This window comes from Podarcis melisellensis, assembly GCF_964234715.1.
Source record: "Podarcis melisellensis genome assembly, chromosome: 3".
In the NCBI taxonomy this organism is placed as follows: Eukaryota; Metazoa; Chordata; class Lepidosauria; order Squamata; family Lacertidae; genus Podarcis; species Podarcis melisellensis.
In genome coordinates, this window is record NC_138530.1 from 2,029,585 (window position 1) to 2,048,459 (window position 18,875).

At 49.7% G+C, this 18,875-nt stretch overlaps 1 protein-coding gene across 15 annotated transcripts in view; it reads left to right on the plus strand.

Annotated features, from left to right (window-relative positions):
- Positions 1–18,875, plus strand: part of OTOF (otoferlin) — a 204,435-nt gene that overhangs the window by 137,550 nt on the left and 48,010 nt on the right. For 10 of the 15 annotated variants that reach the window (XM_081903604.1, XM_081903593.1, XM_081903601.1 and 7 more), the window contains 10 exons: positions 1,828–1,944; positions 3,925–4,077; positions 4,543–4,732; positions 6,501–6,625; positions 7,463–7,597; positions 9,044–9,205; positions 12,888–12,959; positions 14,453–14,572; positions 16,582–16,743; positions 17,893–18,055. In XM_081903604.1, the coding sequence (XP_081759730.1) occupies positions 1,828–1,944; positions 3,925–4,077; positions 4,543–4,732; positions 6,501–6,625; positions 7,463–7,597; positions 9,044–9,205; positions 12,888–12,959; positions 14,453–14,572; positions 16,582–16,743; positions 17,893–18,055 (1,399 nt within the window). The remainder of the gene's footprint in view (positions 1–1,827; positions 1,945–3,924; positions 4,078–4,542; positions 4,733–6,500; positions 6,626–7,462; positions 7,598–9,043; positions 9,206–12,887; positions 12,960–14,452; positions 14,573–16,581; positions 16,744–17,892; positions 18,056–18,875) is intronic. The other 5 variants (XM_081903594.1, XM_081903595.1, XM_081903598.1 and 2 more) reach the window with 1 other exon arrangement.

Below are 18,875 nucleotides of genomic sequence, written 5' to 3' on the forward strand. Positions count from 1 at the left end.
GACGCATTTCCCTATGGGCTTGCTTCGCAAAACGAAGCTTGCCCCGCAAGCTCTGGGGATAGCGGGGAAGCGCAGCGCGTCTTCCCCGCTGTCCCCGGACCTCTTTTGAAGCAAGGGGCGGCGGGGAGAAGATCGCTTCTCCCCGTTGCCAGCCCCGCAATCTCCGGGGACAGAGGGGAAGGCGCGCACTCTTCTCCCCTCCGCCCCTTGCTTCAAAAGAGGGGACGGCGCACGCGCCTTCCCCTCGCTCCCCGGACCCCTTTTGAACCAAGGGGCAGCAACGGGGAGAAGCGATTCTCCCCGCTGCCCCTTTCCTTGCTTTAAAACAGGTCCGGGGACAGAGGGGAAGGCGCACGCGCCTTCCCCTCTGTCCCCAGAGATTGCGGGGCAGGCAACGGGGAGAAGCAATCTTCTCCCTGCTGCCCCTTGCTTTAAAACAGGTCCGGGGACAGAGGGGAAGGCGCGCGGCGCTTCCCCTCTGTCCCCGGACGGTCTCCATAGGAACGTATTGATTGATTTTCAATGCATTCCTATGGGAAACCATGCTTCGCAAGACGAAAAACTCGCAAGAAGAAAAAACTTGCGGAACGAATTAATTTCGTCTTGCGAGGCACCACTGTAACAACAGACATCAGCAGAACTTGCAGTGACCCCAGTTTAGTAGACAAGGATGTTTTTTTTATTATTATTATTTTATTAAAGATTTTCTTGATTTACAAAAGTTTGCAATGTCTCTCTCTCGTATTTTTCCCCTCCATGTAACATTTTTACAAATCAGTTTCATTTGTTGCGCTATTAGGAAGAAAAGGGGGAGAGAGGTGGGGGGGAAGATGGGTGGGGGTGGGGTCGGGTGGCGATGTTTCTATTTTACTTACTATATGTAGGGTTTGGTGTCAGCGTTTCTTGTGCAGGTTCTCTGCTGTTCACTTGTGTTCCTTTGGACAACAACCATAGGAGAAATAAGTAAAATAACCAAGCAAGTATTAGAAATCACCCCAGAATTGGCCCTACTAAACATCTTCCAAGACAATACAGTGGTACCTCAGGTTACATACGCTTCAGGTTACATACACTGCAGGTTACAGACTCCGCTAACCCAGAAATAGTGCTTCAGGTTAAGAACTTTGCTTCAGGATGAGAACAGAAATCGTGTTCCCGCAGCGCAGCGGCAGCAGGAGGCCCCATTAGCTAAAGTGGTGCTTCAGGTTAAGAACAGTTTCAGGTTAAGTATGGACCTCTGGAACGAATTAAGTACTTAACCTGAGGTAACACTGTAATGCCCATTTACACCACAAAGAACTCATAACCCACCTACTTTCAGCAGCCAGAAACATCATAACCAAACACTGGAGAGACCTGTCAGGAGTAAGCATGGACCAATGGTGCCAAATAGTATGGGAAACAGCCTTTCTAGAAAAATTAACCAATAAACTGAAACTGACACGGGGACAAATAGAAGAAGACGCCTTCACCTCAGTATGGCTCCCCTTTATCACATACACAGCCCAACAAGATAATGACAAAAATCCACCAACAGCATACAAATCAATATGGCTAACCTGATCCAAAACACCCACCCACCCCACTCACACATGAAAACAAAGACCACCACAGCCAACCACAAATGGACAGCCACACCCCAGGCCAACCCCAACCTCTCTCACCGCCAAAGTAGACAGGGAGGTTGAGTCTCACCCCCTTCCATTTCCTAAATTCATGTCATTTTTGCAGTCCAATGCTAGCTCCTCTTTCATCCCCATGACGTCTCTCTCTCTCTCTCTCTCTCTCTCTCTCTCTCTCTCTCTCCTTGCATCAAACACCATGCAGGAGACAATGGGCCAGCAGGCCAAGACCATGAGATCCCAGGTCAAGAAAACCACCATCAGAGACAAGCTGAAGCAGGCACAGAACTTCTTGCAAAAGCTGCGGTTCCTGGCAGATGAGGTGAGGCGACCAGGTTCATCCATATGTAACTTGAGCCTTGATTAAATATCTCAGCACTGGGCTTTGAGCAGCCAAACATGCAGGAACCGGGAAACACAGAGGGCTGGATTGAATGACCCTTTGATCTCCTTCCTAATCTGTGTACGTTTCCGAGCACATTCAAAGTGTTGGTGCTGACCTTGAAAGCCCTAAATGGCCTCAGTTCAGTAGACCTGAAGGAGCGTCTCCACTCCCATCGTGCTGCCCAGACACTGAGGTCCAGTGCCAAGGGCCTTCTGGCGGTTCCCTCCCTGCGAGAAGCCAAGTTACAGGGAACCAGGCAGAGGGCCTTCTCGGTGGTGGCACCTGCCCTGTGGAATGCCCTCCCATCAGATGTCAAAGAGATAAACAACTACCTGACATTTAGAAGACATCTGAAGGCAGCCCTGTTTAGGGAAGCTTTTAATGTTTAACAGAACACTGTATTTTAATACTTTGTTGGAAGCCGTCCAGAGTGGCTGGGGAAACGCAGCCAGATGGGCGGGGTATAAATAATAAATTATTATTATTATTATTATTATTATTATTATTATTATTATTATTAGGTTCTATGAAGTCTGCACTGGATCCAGGTGGCAGATCCAGCCCTGAAGGCAGGAGCACAGGGAATTGTGGGGAAATTGCCTCTTGAAGCAGGAAGGCTGTTACGCTAGGGGGGCAAGTATTTGGGGGGCCAGGAGCTGAGTTCAAGAGGAGCTGAGGTCACAGGCAGGCAGAGGAGTCCAAAGGCAGCAAGAAGAATCAGGCAGAGCCAGAGACCAGGAGAACCAAGTTCGAGAGAGACTGGGGAAAACCCTTAGAACAGGAAGTGAGAGCTGGTGCTTGAAAATGGGGAGTGGCTTCCCCAGCTGTTATTTCCTGGGCTCCTGGGTGAGGTCACTTGCTGCCCCTGGGCTGGGCCTTGCAGAGCCAGGCAGAGGACCAGGCCAGGTAGATAATGTGCGCCCCCCCTTTTTACCCTGGGTAAAATCTATTTTTAAGTAGACAAATTTGACTATTAATTATAATATAGTTACAGATAGGTAGCCGTGTTGGTCTGCCATAGTCAAAACAAAAAAATTCCTTCCAGTAGCATCTTAAAGACCAACTAAATTAGTTCTTGGTATGAGCTTTCGTGTGCATGCACACGAAAGCTCATACCAAGAACTAACTTAGTTGGTCTTTAAGGTGCTACTGGAAGGAATTTTTTTGTTTTAATTATAATATAATTATGATTAAAACTTCTCCGTCTTCTTATTCTACTCTTAAAAAAGATGTATGCTTGTGAGAAAGCCACTATTGCTCATAAGCCAATATTTCTTTAAAAATCATGGTTTCCACCCAATTTTATCCTCATTGAGCTATATGTACTCCTCGGGTGTAAGTAATATTCTTGGCCCACTCAACAAGATTTTAAACAAATGGCCACATCTTCATCAACTTTTCATCCTTTTCAAAAAAAATTAGTGGTAAGAAAGCCAACACACGTACCTTTAAGGTATGTGTGGTTTTAATTTTTGGCAAACAAGATTTCAAACAAAAACTCACCAACTTTTAACAGCATGAAAAATGTGGTCCGCCATCACGTTTGCAGCGCACTGGCTGCTGGAGCCTTGGTCGCCTCCACCCACCCGGCGCCCGTTCTGCGATCCTCTGTGGAGCCGATCGCAGGTCCCGCTCCGGATGCCGGGAAGCTTTTCTCTGGCGCTGCCAGCCATGGCCCCAGGGAATCCGCCCACCACCGCCTTTGCGTCTCCGTGTTCGCCCCAGTGCATCCCCTGCGGTTGTGAATATGCTGACCGAGGCCCCCTTTGGAATCGGAGGCCCGGGCCAAGTGGCCCATATGCCCCCCCTCTATCTGGGCCTGCCCCTGGGTGTACTTGGCTGCGATGGATGGAGAGGCTAGCTCCAGTGCTACTCAGCTCTTGAGCCTTCTCTCTGCTCCCTCTCCTCCCTTCCCAGCCCCAACACAGCATCCCGGATGTCTTCATCTGGATGATGAGCAACAACAAGCGCATCGCCTACGCCCGCATCCCCTCCAAGGACATCCTCTACTCCATCGTGGACGAGGAAACGGGGAAGGACTGCGCCAAAGTGAAGACCGTCTTCCTGAGGGTGACGTGACGGCTGCTTTTTAACCCCCTCCTTGGGACGCAGTTGATGAGGGGAGGCTGAGAGAGGGGAGGGCATGAGAGGTGCAATTTAGAAAAGAGGTGGGCGGATAAGAAGCATCTCAGGTGCCAAAGTCCTCTTGTCTGCTCCGTCATCATTTCAGAGTGGCAGAGGCTGCCCGGCCTTCAGCCATTGCGTGGCAAGAAATAATGACACGAGACACAATTATTAAGGTTAATGGGCTAAATATGGCCACAACTTTTCTTTGGTTCTTTTTGCGGCGAATGGATTCAATATTAAAAATCAATGAAGATTAAATTGCAAAATAACCAAAATAAGAAAGAAAGGGGACTTCCGGTGCTCAGAGAAAAGTGATGGGTGTGTAATGCGCTCTCTCTCTCTCTCTCTCTCTCTCTCTCTCTCTCTCTCTCTCTCTTTCTCTCTCTTTCTTGGCCTTTCTTCACTCAGTTACCGGGGAAAAAAGGTTTTGGGCCAGCCGGCTGGACGGTGCAAGCCAAGATGGAGATCTATTTGTGGCTGGGGCTCAACAAACAGCGCAAGGACTTCCTCGGCGGCCTGCCCTGCGGCTTTGAGGAGAAGAAACTTCCCAAGGGCCAGAACATCCCTTCCTTCCCCCCCATCAGCCTCCTGTACAACAGTAAGAGAACCCCTTCCTTGCTTCTAGAGTGGCCGGGGACCCCACAGGCTCACCTTTGTGCCCTACCTGAAATCCCAGGTGTGGCAGGGAAGGTCTTCTTTAAGGCACCCGGAGCACACACAGAGGCACTGTCTTCCTGACTGTGTTAGATTTTGCCCAGGCTCAGTCTTTTGTACTGAAAGGTTCACCTTAAAAGATACCCAATGGCTACACTCAGCCAAATGCCCAATGTGTATCACTCCTTGGGGTGCATGAATCCAACAATTTCAGCGTCTCTCTCTTTCTCATTTTCCCATTCTTCAGATCATCCCATTTGCGTGGCGAGTTCCCCCCTCCCCCCTCAGAAAGAAAGACACGAGACACAAGAATTTGAGTTAATGGGTCAAATTAGGCCACATCTTTATTAATTGCAGGAATTGAGCGGTATTGGCTTAGGCATTGGTCCTATCAACTAACCGGCTTCAGCCCGATTGCATGAAGACCGGTGAGGGTTAACCACCAGTAGGGGGAGTCCCAGTGATGCACATCAACTAGGAGCTCCTCCGGGGTCACTGCTCAGGTGCGTGCAGTGGGCCCACACCTCCATAGGCTTAGGACAAGGCCACGCCCCCCGGAATCCTTTACCGGACTACCCTTTGTTTTGGGGGAAGGTGATGGAGCTTCCTCCCCCCTTCATCTGCATAATAATACCCCTACCAATGCCTAACCGCCAGTACCGGGGAGTTGTGACGGTTTGCTACGAGGTAGGCGAAAACCAAGTGGCTGGAGCTAATCTGCCAGTTGGAAACAATTCCTACCAGGCTCCTTGACGGCGACCAACAGAAGTCCATAGCAACGTCAGAGAGCCTAGCCTAACGGGTGGGAGGGGAGGGAAAACCTGACCACCTGAGGCACGGAAAGAGGGAGATCCTTGGCCGCGCTGGCCCCAAATAGGGCTGGCCCTGCCTCCCAGGCCAGCCGATTGGCTGGTCAGGGGGATGACGCATCCGAGGATTCCCCTAGTATCGTGGGGGCTGTAAGCCAGCCCCCACATGTGGGGGGAGGGGCGTGAAGCCCGCAACCCCACCTCCTCCCTAGCTCAGAAGTGGCTTTCTGCAAACGCCTGCAATTTATTTTAAAAAAGGATTTACAGTGGTACCTCTGGATGCAAACAGGATCCGTTCCAGAGCCCCGTTCACATCCTGAACTGAAATTGCATGCGAGGATCACAATTCACCACTTCTGCACATGCACGTGATGTCATTTTGAGCATCTGCACATGCGCGAGCGGCCAAACCCGGAAGTAACGCATTCGTTTACTTCTGGGTCACTGTGGAGTGCAACCCAAAAATGCTCAACCCAAAGCAACTTCAACCCGAGGTATGACTGTATATTTATGCACATTTTTTGCACATACTTTTGACTAGTGAAAGCATTCCCCCCCAAAACACAATGTCCTCCTAACACAATGCACCCCCCGCAATGTCCCCCATTACAATGTATTCCACTCCCTCCAAACACACTTCCCCCTAACACAATGCATTTTTAATACATTATTTTTGCCAATATACACATCCTCCTGTGCAATCTCTGGCTGGAGAACTGCACCCCAAATTTCGCAGAACTGCAAATTTCGAAGAAGTGCTGCTGATTGGTTCATGCATTCGTTTGCAAAGTGTGAATTTTGTACATTCCGTTTACGGTGTCAGCTAAACTTGTGGTCCTCTGTCGCTGCCCCAAATCCACACGGAGTCACCTCCCTCTCTTTCCTTTCCTTTCTCCCATGCAGTGAAGCAGGTCTTCCAGCTTCGTGTCCACATGTACCAAGCCAGAAGTCTCTTCGCTGCCGACAGCAGTGGCCTCTCGGATCCCTTTGCCCGGGTCTTTTTCATCACGCAGAGTCAGTGCACGGAGGTAAGAGGAGAAGATTCAGAGATAAGTGGCCATTGTCTGAATTTCTTGCTTGTTAAAAGTGGAGGTGATGTTCCCTGCAGCCCAAATTGCTCGTGGCTCCTGTTGAGTGTGGCCAAACCTGCCAGTATGGTTTCCTCCCAGTTCCACCTTGTTATTATCCATTTAATAAAATTAATACCCTGTTTGGTTGTAAAACAAAACAAACCTCAAACAGGTTTGGGGAAAAAAAATCAAACAAGAAAATTATCAACAAGAAAACAACAGTAATTTAAGACTTCCGAAAAGTTAAAATAACAAAAGACCAAAAATGGATTAAAACACCCGATTGGGCTTGTTTAAACGATAATGGCTTTAGCAGGCAACTGCCCGATATCAATTGGCAGGGAGTTCTAAAGTGTAGATTCCAGTCTTCCGTTTTCTGCAATTCTGCATCTGTCTTGTTTTTTAAAAAAGAAAACTTATTCTCAAAATCCATTTTATTGTGATTTTCTCCTAATACACACATTTAGCAACTTTTTGCCTGCCAATTTTGCAAAAGGCCTTCCTGTATAAAAATGATTTTTTTTTTAAAAAAGGTGCTTCAATATGAAGTGGAGGTGGCTTCAGAATTTAGATGCCCCTGTAGAAAAGGCCCCATCTCTGACACCCACCAAACAAAGACAAAGATAGCGGTTGCCTCACATGCAAAATTCCAGAAGGAATATAGCAGCAGTTCCTGCTGTAGGCAAAAGCTCTGCAGAATTTCGGGGGGAACTGAAAGAAATGGGATATGGGGTTTGAAGGAAGAGGTTCATGCACACCTTGAGTCCTTCCTCCTCCTCCTCTTCCTCTTCTCAGGTCCTCCAGGAGACACTTTGCCCCACATGGGACCAGCTGCTGGTGTTTGACAACGTGGAGCTATATGGGGAAGTCCATGAGATGCGGGACGACCCTCCCATCATTGTCATCGAGATCTATGACCAGGACACTGTGGTAAGAGTGTATGCTGGTCCCGTGGGTTACCCGAGAGGTGAGGTCCAAGTCCGGTCCGTGGTCAGAGGTGTAACATGGAGGCAGTCCGTAGCAGCTGAAGCTGGGTGGAGGGCAGGGAGTCGGGTGAAGTCAGGAACAGGCTTGCAAGCAGGAAGCCAGGGCGGGTCAAGCAGGAAAGCAGGACAGGGTTCAAGCAGGAACTGGCTACCAATAATGTTGCTCCCACAACTTGGGACTGGGGCTGGCCGGCTTTTATCTGCCCCGAGGCATAGGACGCCCCGATTCTCTGGTGACTCGCCTGTCCAGGCCTAGAGGCGAGCACTCCTTCTGCGGGAACTTAGTTCCCTCCGCCTCTCTGCCCTGAGCCTCTGCAGCTCAGGAGAGGCTGGAGGGTTACCGGACCCAGAGGCAACCTCCGCTTCCTCTGACGGGGCTGAGACTGGAGCACCTGCAGGCAATGGGTCCTCCATCACCTCAGGAGCCAGAGCAGACTCAGCTGATGCCTGCACCTGAGGATCCAGCACAGGTGAGGACCCTTCAGGCTCATGCCTTAGCCCCGGCTCAGCTGGTTCTGGAGGCGGGGAATCCTGTGCAGGCTGGGATCCCTCAGGTTCAGCCTCCGAGTCCAAATCCCAGGCCATTACAGAGGGGCCGGGAAGGGAAGTGGGGGGAATCATAGCATAGTGGGGAAGCAGACTTCTTTGCCTGCATTGTGTCAGGCAGAAGAGGAACCGACCCAGGTTGCCAGGTACGTATAAGACAAGGAAAAGTCCTTACCACTTGCTTGTTTATTCAATATTTACAGAGAGAGGCTTGGAAATGCAGCCTTTTCAAATAATGGTGTTGTCCCAAGTAAATCTCCATCCCCCTTCTCCCCCACTTCCTCATTCGCCAACAGCACCACTCCCTTGACGATTATCTGTTTTCAGGCTCTTTGCTCTCCTACTTTCAAGACTCGCCGAGTTCTGGGAGATGGTGGGTCTGGAATGCTTTCTAGTGTTAGCCAGCTACTCCGACTCTGCCTTCTCCTCCTCTCCCATTATTTCCCAACTTTCCCCCTCATCTTCCTCTGAGCTGTGGCCTCCCTCAAACCCCAGTTGTTATTCTGAACTGTCTTCTTCTCTGGAAGGGTCAGGCTGGGGAGATGGTCTCCACCATTCCTCCTCTACCCAGTCCCTGGTGGGAGAGATCTCGCATCCAGCACTGCTCACGTGTTTTGAGTCTGGACCTCTGGAGCTCCCCATAGCGACGTCTCCTGTCACACCTTCCCTGCCCCACCATTTTTGGTCTGTGGTCCACCATGCTGCTTTGAGGACCAAGAATCAAGCTAGATATTCAGAGCAGACTAGTTGAGATCTTGTTTGGAATGGATGGAAGCCACAACCCTGAGATTAAAGGTCTCATGCTTGACCAACGGAGCTCTCCACCTTCTCCATCTCCTTCCAGGGAAAGGCTGACTTCATGGGCCGAACATTTGCCAAGCCCGTGGTGAAGATGTCGGATGAGGAGTACTGTCCACCCCGCTTCCCACCCCAGCTAGAGTACTATCAGATCTACCGGGGCAACTCCACCGCCGGGGACCTGCTGGCTGCCTTTGAACTTCTCCAGGTAATGGTGTCTCCAGGACGCATGCATGGGGGGGGGGGCAAGTGGGTCAAACCTGGCTGAGCCTGAGGTCCCTGAATGAGACTAAGAGGGGTAGCTGATGCCTCAGAATAGAACCAGGTTTTGAGGTGGCCTTCAGGGCTTGGAGGACTGGGCTGAATGAATTTTGGCAAATGTGAGGTTCTACACTTAGACAGGATAACAACAACAACAGCACCTTTTTTGTCAATGTACAACCTGTGTACAATGAAATTAAATGAGCCTCCCCCCCCCCAAACACTCAATCTCATTGCACTCTGTGTGCTTATCGAACAACACACCACCTCGCAAGTCAGTTGTGCTATGTTATTTTCCGTTCAGCAGCCTAACAGCCCATGGATAGAAGCTATTTTTTAGCCTGTCGGTACGGCTGATTATACTTCTATATCTCCTGTCCGAGGGTAGAAGATTAAAGAGGTGATGGCCGGTGTGTGAGTCATCCCTGAGAATTTTTCTCACTCTCCTAAGGCAACGATCCCTTGCGATGTCATCTAACGGACTCAAGGGACAGCCCATGATATCACCACCCTCTGTAGAGACTTTCTGTCCATGACTGTCAAGCCAACATATCACACTGTGATACAATATGAAAGGACACTTTCTATTGTGGACCAGTAGAAGGAGTTCATCAATTGTTGTTTAACATTATTCTTTCGCAAGACCCTGAGGAAATGGAGTCTCTGTTGGGCCATTCTGACCACCTGAGTTGTGTTGATTTTCCAAGTGAGGTCCTCACTAAGGTAAACTGCCAGGAATTTAAAGGAGACGACTCTCTCCACACAGCCCTCCCCCCGATATACAACGGGGTAGGTTCCCGTCTTCCTCCGGTAGTCCAACACCATCTCCTTTGTCTTGCTAATTTTTAGGTGCAAGTTATTCTCTAAGCACCATGTAGATACTTTTTGAACCCCCCGTACACTGATTCATCTCCGCCTGCAATTATGCCCGTTATGGTAGTATCACCTGCAAAGTTAATAATTAGTGTGGATGGGTCAGATGACATGCAGTCATATGTGTACAATGAGTACAGGTAGGGAAGACCCAGATGCACAAATATAAGAATTGGGGGTGGGGCCACCTGGCTTGCCAGCAGGACATGTGAAAAGGGTTTAGGAGTCTTAGTGGACCACAAGCTTAACATGAGTCCACAGCGTGATGCAGCAGCAAAAAAGGCGAATTCTGCATCAACAGAAGATAGAATCAGGTTCTGGAATGACTTTCACAGGTTGGAGAACTGGGCCAAAACCTAATGAACTTTTCCGTTATAGTTCCCAGGCAGCTAGTACTGTAGGCCTGAAACTTACCGTATTTTTTGCTCTATAGGACGCACTGGACCATAGGATGCACCGGACCATAGGAGGAGGAGAACGGGGGGGGGGGGGGAATTGCCTTCACCCCACTGCCCTGCAGAGGCTTTGCGCAGCCATCCCCAAGCTAGAACAGCGAGACGGAGCCTTGCACAGCACTCCATCTTGCTGTTCTGGCTTCGGGGACAGCCTTTGAAGCCTCCGCAGGGCAGCGGGGCGCCTTCACCCCACTGCCCTGCGGAGGCTTTGTGCAGCTAACCCCAAGCTGGAACAGCGAGACGGAGCGCTGCGCAGCACTCCGTCTCCCTGTTCTGGCTTTGGGCTTAGCCGCACAGCCTGCATTTGCTCTATAGCAGTGTTTTTCAACCTTTTTTGGGCAAAGGGACACTTGTTTCATGAAAAAAATCACGAGGCACACCACCATTAGAAAATGTTTAATATTTTTTTCTTTAATGGCAAACAAAAATGTTGCGGACCGTTCTCTGCTCAGCGGGGATCGATCTGCTGATCCCTGCTGAGCCAGCGGATGACAGCTCCGTCTCCGCACTGTGTGCGGAGAGGGAGATTTCAGAGCCCCGCTGCTCTCTATGGGGAATCGGATGAGAGCGGACCGCCTGTCCACTCTCATCCGATCCCATCCGATCTGATCCCCACCCAGGACGGATGGAAAATAGGGTGGACACAGTCCGGCGCCCGCCTAGTGGGCGAAAATTTGACATTTTTTTTTAAAAAAAATCTTTCGAATTTTTCAATTTTTCCCACGGCACACCAGGCAACATCTCGCGGCACACTAGTGTGCCACGGAACAGTGGTTGAAAAACACTGCTCTATAGGACACACACATTTCCCCTTAATTTTTAGAGGGGGAAAGTGAAAAATATGGTACACTGGGGTTATGTTTTGGGGGGTCTGTGCACAAAGGCAAAGCCAGGAAGATCCCCCGAATTGTGCCCCTGCAACCATTCTCATCTGCTCAAAGCCATTCCTGTGACGGTAACATATGAGCGTGCTGGAGGTGAATTAGTTAAGCAAGTTACCCAATCAGAACCCAGGGGGGTGGAGTCAGAGGGACTATAAAATCAGCTCTGGGAGGAGTTTGTTGGGAGTTGGGTGGTTGGTTGGAGTGGGAGTAAATTGGGATAGAGTCTGTGGGTAGGTTCAGTTAGTGTAGAGAAATAAGCTGAGTCAGGAACAGTTGGGGCTAGGAAGACAAGTAAATATCTGAGAGGTGGTTTAGTGAGTGAGAGCAGGTAGCGGAAGTTATAGGTCTGGATAGGCACCCCATGATTGTAATTGACAGATACCATTTATGAAACCACACACTTGTTAAACTGTAATAAATAAACATCAGTTTATGTTCCAATTTAACTCTGACTGGACTCAGTATTGCACCAGGTAGGGCCTGGGTGGTGACAGCGAGAAATCAAGTGGTGGCACAGGGATCAATAGATGGTGAAACATAAGGGGACCCTGTGTGATCGCCACAATTCTCACCTGCCCAAATTGGGACACAGGCTCACATGGTATGCCTTTGCCCGGCTTTGAGAAGCAGGAAGAAGGGCTTTAACTCTCATGCCTGTTTCTCAATGCTGTTGCCACTGTGGGAGCTGCTTCCGGGGGGCCCATCCTCAGGCCCCAAGAAATCGGGACAGAAGCAGAGCCCAGAGTGCCTCTAAAGAAAGCAGGGCAGTCCTGCTTAAAATGGGGCAATTGGAAGGTATGTTACTGGCCTCTGGGACACTCATGCTAAGGCCCTGAGATGCTTCTGCAAGATCTTGCAGGGCTGTCCGAGATCTCTCAAGATCTCACGATGGCTCTGCAAGTTCTTGCAGGAGTATCCCAGGATCCTGAAATGATCTTCCCAGAGATTAGTAAGTAAAAAGCTCTTTAAAAGCTCTTTCAACCACAGGAAAACCTAGTGCAGAAAGAGCTTCTTAAGCCCTCTGTTTTGCTTTCTGAGTCCTGGAAGTTCTCATAAGATATGGTGCAGCCCCTTTCGATGGGTTTCCCCTGTTCTCTAGCCCTCTTTCTATCTATTGATTGATTGATTGATTGATGAAGCACAGAAGGCTGCGATCACATAAATAAATGGCGCACAGATTTCAGGTCTACTGTAAGTTGTGTGGATGGAGGAATCTCCAAGGATCCCACCTGCCAAAGACACAACTCCTTCTTCCATCTCACTCTTTGAAAGCGGACTATGTCTTCTCCATCTGCTGCACTGTTTGCCCATTTAAGAGTGGACTTTGTTTTCTTTTCTTTACATCTGTGGATTCGTCCTGTCCTGTCCGTCCTTCTGTCTGTCTGTCTCTCTTTCTGCCCTGCCTCCATCTTCTCAGCTTCCTTACGACGATGAAGAGATCAGGCGGGCCTTGCTGGCGGTCCATGATCCGTGCGTGCCGCAGATCAAGGTGCTTCTCAGATTGCTGCAGCCGAAAGAAAAGCCCTTTGTGATGCTCTCATTCCTCTTAGCTGGGGGCCTTGCCTTGTATTACAGGCTATCCTGATTTGATTTTTGTTATTCTTATTTTGCCCTTTGCATTATCTTGCTCTTTTCCTCTTGTCTGCATGAACCAAACTAGGTCAAGTTCTGCTTGTCTCACAACCCAACTGTCCCGCCCGCTCTCCCTCCCTCGACTTTTTCCATCTGTAACTCGCTCACAAATCGCGGAACGGGGCCTTGGGCATGCGGGTAACCTCCAAAGGGGCTGTTCTGCACATCCTCTGGAAGAAAATGTCAACTCAGCCCACCAATCACCCTTTCTTCCCCAAAATGTTGGCACCTCTCAGAAATCACCAGCATGCTCAAAGTCTTTCTGCCTGCCTCTTGGAGCTATTAGAAACCTGCATGGTTGTAATAGTGATTCAGAGATGTACAGTTTCCAACGTGAAATTTCCACCTGGATCACAGAATTAATGTTGATTAGACTTTTGGGCACTGCACAAAGCACCATGTTGGTAGTTTCTGCTCAAATATCAGAAAGAAACAACGTTGGGGAAAGTGGCTTCCATTTCAGCTCGGAGTCCTTCTCCCTGAATCAGGGCTCACCTGAGTGGTACCTGTTTGTACCAGGCTGCTGCCATTCTATCCATTGGCACCTGTGAAATGACTCAGGAAATATCCCCGGGGAATGCACTAGATCAGGGTTTCCCAAACTTGGGTCTCCAGCTGTTTTTGGACTACAACTCCCATCATCCCTAGCTAACAGGACCAGTGGTCAGGGATGATGGGAATTGTAGTCTCAGCCATCCGAACATGGAATCCATCATTCCGCTTCCCCACAGCAGCCACGTTGTGCAATGCCCAGCGCTTTTTTTCTGGGGAGATACAGGGGTACACATACCCCTAAACATTTTTTTGAATCTTTGTACTTTTGTCCATTTAATGTATTTCTTTTTCCCGATGTGAACTATCAAATGGTGATTTTTCTTGAGTCAAAATGAGAGTACCCCTAAACATTATTTTTTGAAAACAAAAAGCACTGGCATTGCCACACACCCCATGGCAGCCATCTTGTAACTGGCACCCATGGCACATTCTCAACATTCATTCCAAATGAGCCCTCAGCACCCCCCCAAAAAAAGTTGGCAACCCCCTACCCTACATGATTCCTTGAGTACCAGTCTTCGTTTCAAAGACTCGGGCAAAACACTGGACCCAAATTTTCCAAGTCACGCAGTATAGGATGAAGAGTTGACCTACTCTATTCAAAACCGTGACTTTGGGCTTACCTTATTCAAAGCAGGGATTCTAAACTCCCCAACTTAGCAATGCATGAACGGGATGGGTTAACCTTCCCAGGGTGAACGAAAGCATCATGGTGGTTGGCAAATGTGTGTTTGTGTGTGAGGGAGAGAGATTGCTGAAGGAACAGATTCTACCTGCCGTCCTTCTCTCTTGCAGATTGGCCCAGCCGGGAAGTCAGAGCTGCCTCCCATTGACGGCCCCACGGACATGGATCGGGGCCCCATCCTGCCTGTGCCTTTGGGAATCCGCCCTGTGTTGAGCAAATACAGAGTGGAGGTAAGCTTAAAACCTCGGTGCTGTGCTTCCTGAATGGCGGGTGGGTGGACTGGTGCTTCCAAGTAATAATAATAATAATAATTCATAATTAATAATAATTAATTTAAAACAAAAAAAAATCCTTCCAGTAGCACCTTAAAGACCAACTAAGTTAGTTCTTGGTATGAGCTTTCGTGTGCATGCACACTTCTTCTGTGTATCTGAAGAAGTGTGCATGCACACGAAAGCTCATACCAAGAACTAACTTAGTTGGTCTTTAAGGTGCTACTGGAAGGAATTTTGTTTTGTTTTGACTATGGCAGACCAACACGGCTACCTATCTGTAACTGGAATAATAATTTATTATTTGTACCCCGCCCATCTGGCTGGGTCTCCCCAGCCACTCTGGGCAGCTTCCAACAAAGATTAAAAGTACATTACAATGCCACACATTAAAAACTTCCCTGAACAGGGCTGCCCTCCAGGTAGTTGTTTATCTCTTTGACATCTGATGGGAGGGCGTTCCACAGGGCAGGTGCCACCACCGAGAAGGCCCTCTGCCTGGTTCCCTGTAACTTTGCTTCTCGCAGGGAGGGAACCACCAGAAGGCCCTCAGCGCTGGACCTCAGCGTCCAGGCAGAACAATGGGGGTGGAGAGCTCAGTTGGTTAGAGCGTGTGCTGGTAACGCCAAGGTTGCAGTTTCGATCCCTGTACGGAACAGCTGCATATTCCAGCATTGCAGGGGGCTGGACTAGATCAGGCATGGCCAAACTTGGCCTCCAGATGTTCTGGGACTACAACTCCCATCATCCCTAGCTAACAGGACCAGTGGTCCGGGGTGATGGGAATTGTAGTCCCAAAATATTTGGAGGTCTGCGTTTGGCCATGCCTGGACTAGATGGTCCTCAGAGTCCTATCAGGCATGGGGGGGGTCTCTAGGGGGGCCCCAGTAGTCAAATGCCGTTGAGCCCATTGCTCTTGAACTCTAATCGAGTGATGAGTTCTTGGGGATGGTGGCTCTTCTCTGCTTTCTAAGGAAGTCTCTGCTATCAGCTCTCCCCTTCCTTCTCTTCCAGCTCTGAGTTCTACTGTAATTCAATCCTGTCTCCCTCTTGTCTTGAAACTGATGGAGGGGGGGCGATCACCATCACTCCTCCTCCTCCTCCAAGGGAAGCTGAGGAGAAGGAGAGGGCGATCCCCAGTGCTCCTCTTCAGTCCAGTCCCTGACCAGTCCCTTCGTCCGACTCCACAATTCTTTGTTGTTGTTGTTTAGTCATTTAGTCATGTCCGACTCTTTGTGACCCCCTGGACCAGAGCACGCCAGGCGCTCCTGTCTTCCACTGCCTCCCGCAGTTTGGTCAGACTCATGCTGGTAGCTTCGAGAACACTGTCCAATCATCTCGTCCTCTGTCGTCCCCTTCTCCTTGTGCCCTCCATATTTCCCATCATCAGGGTCTTTTCCAGGGAGTCTTCTCTTCTCATGAGGTGGCCAAAGTCTTGGAGCCTCAGCTTCAGGATCTGTCCTTGCAGTGAGCACTCAGGGCTGATTTCCTTCAGAATGGAGAGGTTTGATCTTCTAGCAGTCCATGGGACTCTCAAGAGTCTCCTCCAGCACCAATGTGGAAAAGCATCAATTCTTCTGTGATCTACAATTTTATAATTCTAGACGAGGGTGGTGCTGCGGTCTAAACCACTGAGCCTCTTGGGCTTGCTGATCAGAAGGTCGGCAATTCGAATCCCCATGATGGGGTGAGCTCCCGTTGCTCGGTCCCAGCTCCTGCCAACCTAGCAGTTAGAAAGCACACCCAAAAGGGCAAGTAGATAAATAGGTACCACTCCAGCGGGAAGGTAAACAACGTTGCGGTGTTCTGTTGCGCCAGAAGTGGCTTAGTCCTGCTGGCCACATGACCCGGAAAAACTGTCTGCGGAAAACGCCTGCAAAGCGAGATGAGCACCACAACCCCAGAGTCGCCTTTGACAGGACTTAACTTGTCAGGGGTCCTTTACCTTTATCTTTTCATAATTCTAGATCTTGTTCTGGGGACTGAGAGACCTGAAGCGCGTGAACTTGGCGCAGGTGGATCGGCCTCGAGTGGACATCGAATGTGCCGGGAGGGGAGTCCAGTCGTCCCTCATCCAGAATTACAAGAAAAACCCCAATTTCAGCACCTTGGTCAAATGGTTTGAAGTGGTGAGTATCTTCTCCCTGCAGAGATGGGTGCATAAGGACATGAGAAGAGGTTGCTGGATCAGGCCAAAGGCCCCTCTAGCCCAGCATTCTGTTCTCACAGTGGCCAACTAGAGGCATGTGGGAAACCAGCAAGCAGGATTTGAACACAGGAGCCCTCTCCCCTCCTGGCTTTTGGATCGCACCAAAGGTCCATCCAGCCCACAGTGGCCAATCAGGAGCCAATCCTTAGAAGCCCACAAGCAGGGGTGAATGAAAACATCATGTGACACCTGGGGTGGGGCATCACTACACAGGGCGCATGTGTGGCATCGCTACGTACGACATATATGGCATACGTAGCGATGACGCACATGCACTGTACATAGTGGTTTGCCAGCGGCACTGCTCCAGTGCCGTACGGTCAGTACTGGGATCCTCTGCTCACGTCTGCAACCGCGAATGGAGGATCCTCTACATGTGGCTGTAGCGGTGACAGAGGGATCCCACCGCTGTCCGTATGGCGCTCGAGCAGCCCTGGCGGCAAACCGCTATGCACAGCACATATGTGGCGTTGTTACGTACAGCGCATGCATGCGCCTGTTGGGATCTCCGCTCAGCCAAGCTGATAAAACTCATCTTCCTCCAGAATCGCCCCCAACGATAATTAACGACCTGAGCCTTTGATGAGGCCTCAGGCACATTCCCATGCAGCAGAGAATCAAAGCAGCACATGGAAGGGATGAGATTTATGGCTACGTGGCTAAAGAGTTTTATTTCCCGCTACGCAGACAGCAAAGAAAAATACACCGTCTCTCTGTGAAAGAGGGTTATCGTTCGTTCATTGATGTATTTTTCTTTTTCCTTTTCCTTTTTTCCTTTTCTTTTTTCTGTTTTTGTGTGTTATTCTGCCTTGTGGTTTTTGTTATTATTGTGGAAAATCTAATATTTTTTAAAATAAAATAAAATAAAACATTTGCCCAGAGCGGCAGTAAGCTCATCCAATCAGATCTCATCTTTCTAGATTTGGGACCAATGAAGGCATTGGAACAAGGAGGGGGTGGCTAAGATGACCCTGAAGACAACAGAGATCTGTTGATTCCTCCCCTCAGCCCTCCCACAACCGCCATAAGATCTCTTTTAAATCCTACCTTTGCATCTGGTCCTCTGCAGGATCTGCCTGAGAATGAGCTTCTTCACCCCCCGCTGAACATCCGCGTTGTGGATTGCCGTGCTTTCGGGCGTTACACTCTCGTGGGAAGCCATGCTGTGAACTCCCTGAGGAAATTCATCTATAGGCCTCCGGATAAGAAAGCCCAACATTGGAGCACAGCAGGTAGTCCCAGGTAGAGGGAGGGAGGGAGGGTGATGTTATGGGGTCCAGAAGATGGGGCACTTTTGGTGTGAACTAAGTGTGTAACGTGGAACAGGGGACGACCAGTACAGTCATACCTCGAGTTGAATGCACTTCGGGTTGAGCGCGTTCGAGTTGCGCTCCGCGGCAACCTGGAAGTAACGGAGCGCGTTACTTCCGGGTTTCACCGCTCACGCATGCAGACACTCAAAATGACATCACGCGCATGCGTGGAAGCGGTAAAACGTGACCCGCTCACATGCAGACGCACCGTCGCGTCTTGCGTTCCGTTCGGGATGCGAACGGGGCTCTGGAACGGATCTCGTTCACATCCCGAGGTACCACTGTACAGTCATACCTCGTGTTGCGTTCAGGTTGAGCATTTTCATACTGCGTACTGCGGTGCCCCGGAAGTACCGGAAAGGGTTACTTCTGGATTTCACCGCTCACGCATGCGCAGATGCTCAAAGTGATGTCACATGCATGCGCAGAAGCGGCAAATCGTGACCCACGCATGCGCAGACGTGCAGATGCAGGTTGCGTTCTGCTCAGGTTGTGAACGGAGCTCCGGAACGGATCCAGTTTAGGGTCTTGGTTTGCTAGACAGGAGGGTGTGGGGCAGAATGCTATTTAATGAGCCTCCTCTGTAATTAAGAAACTGAGCTCCATGAGCAGCAGAGGTCCTGGTTCAAATCCCAAAGCACCTAGGAAATCGCTTAAGCAAATCACTGTTTCTTTCTTTGCTTCTCCGCACAACCCCACATCTGAAATAAATGTGGGAATGTTCAGGGTGGCAATAGCC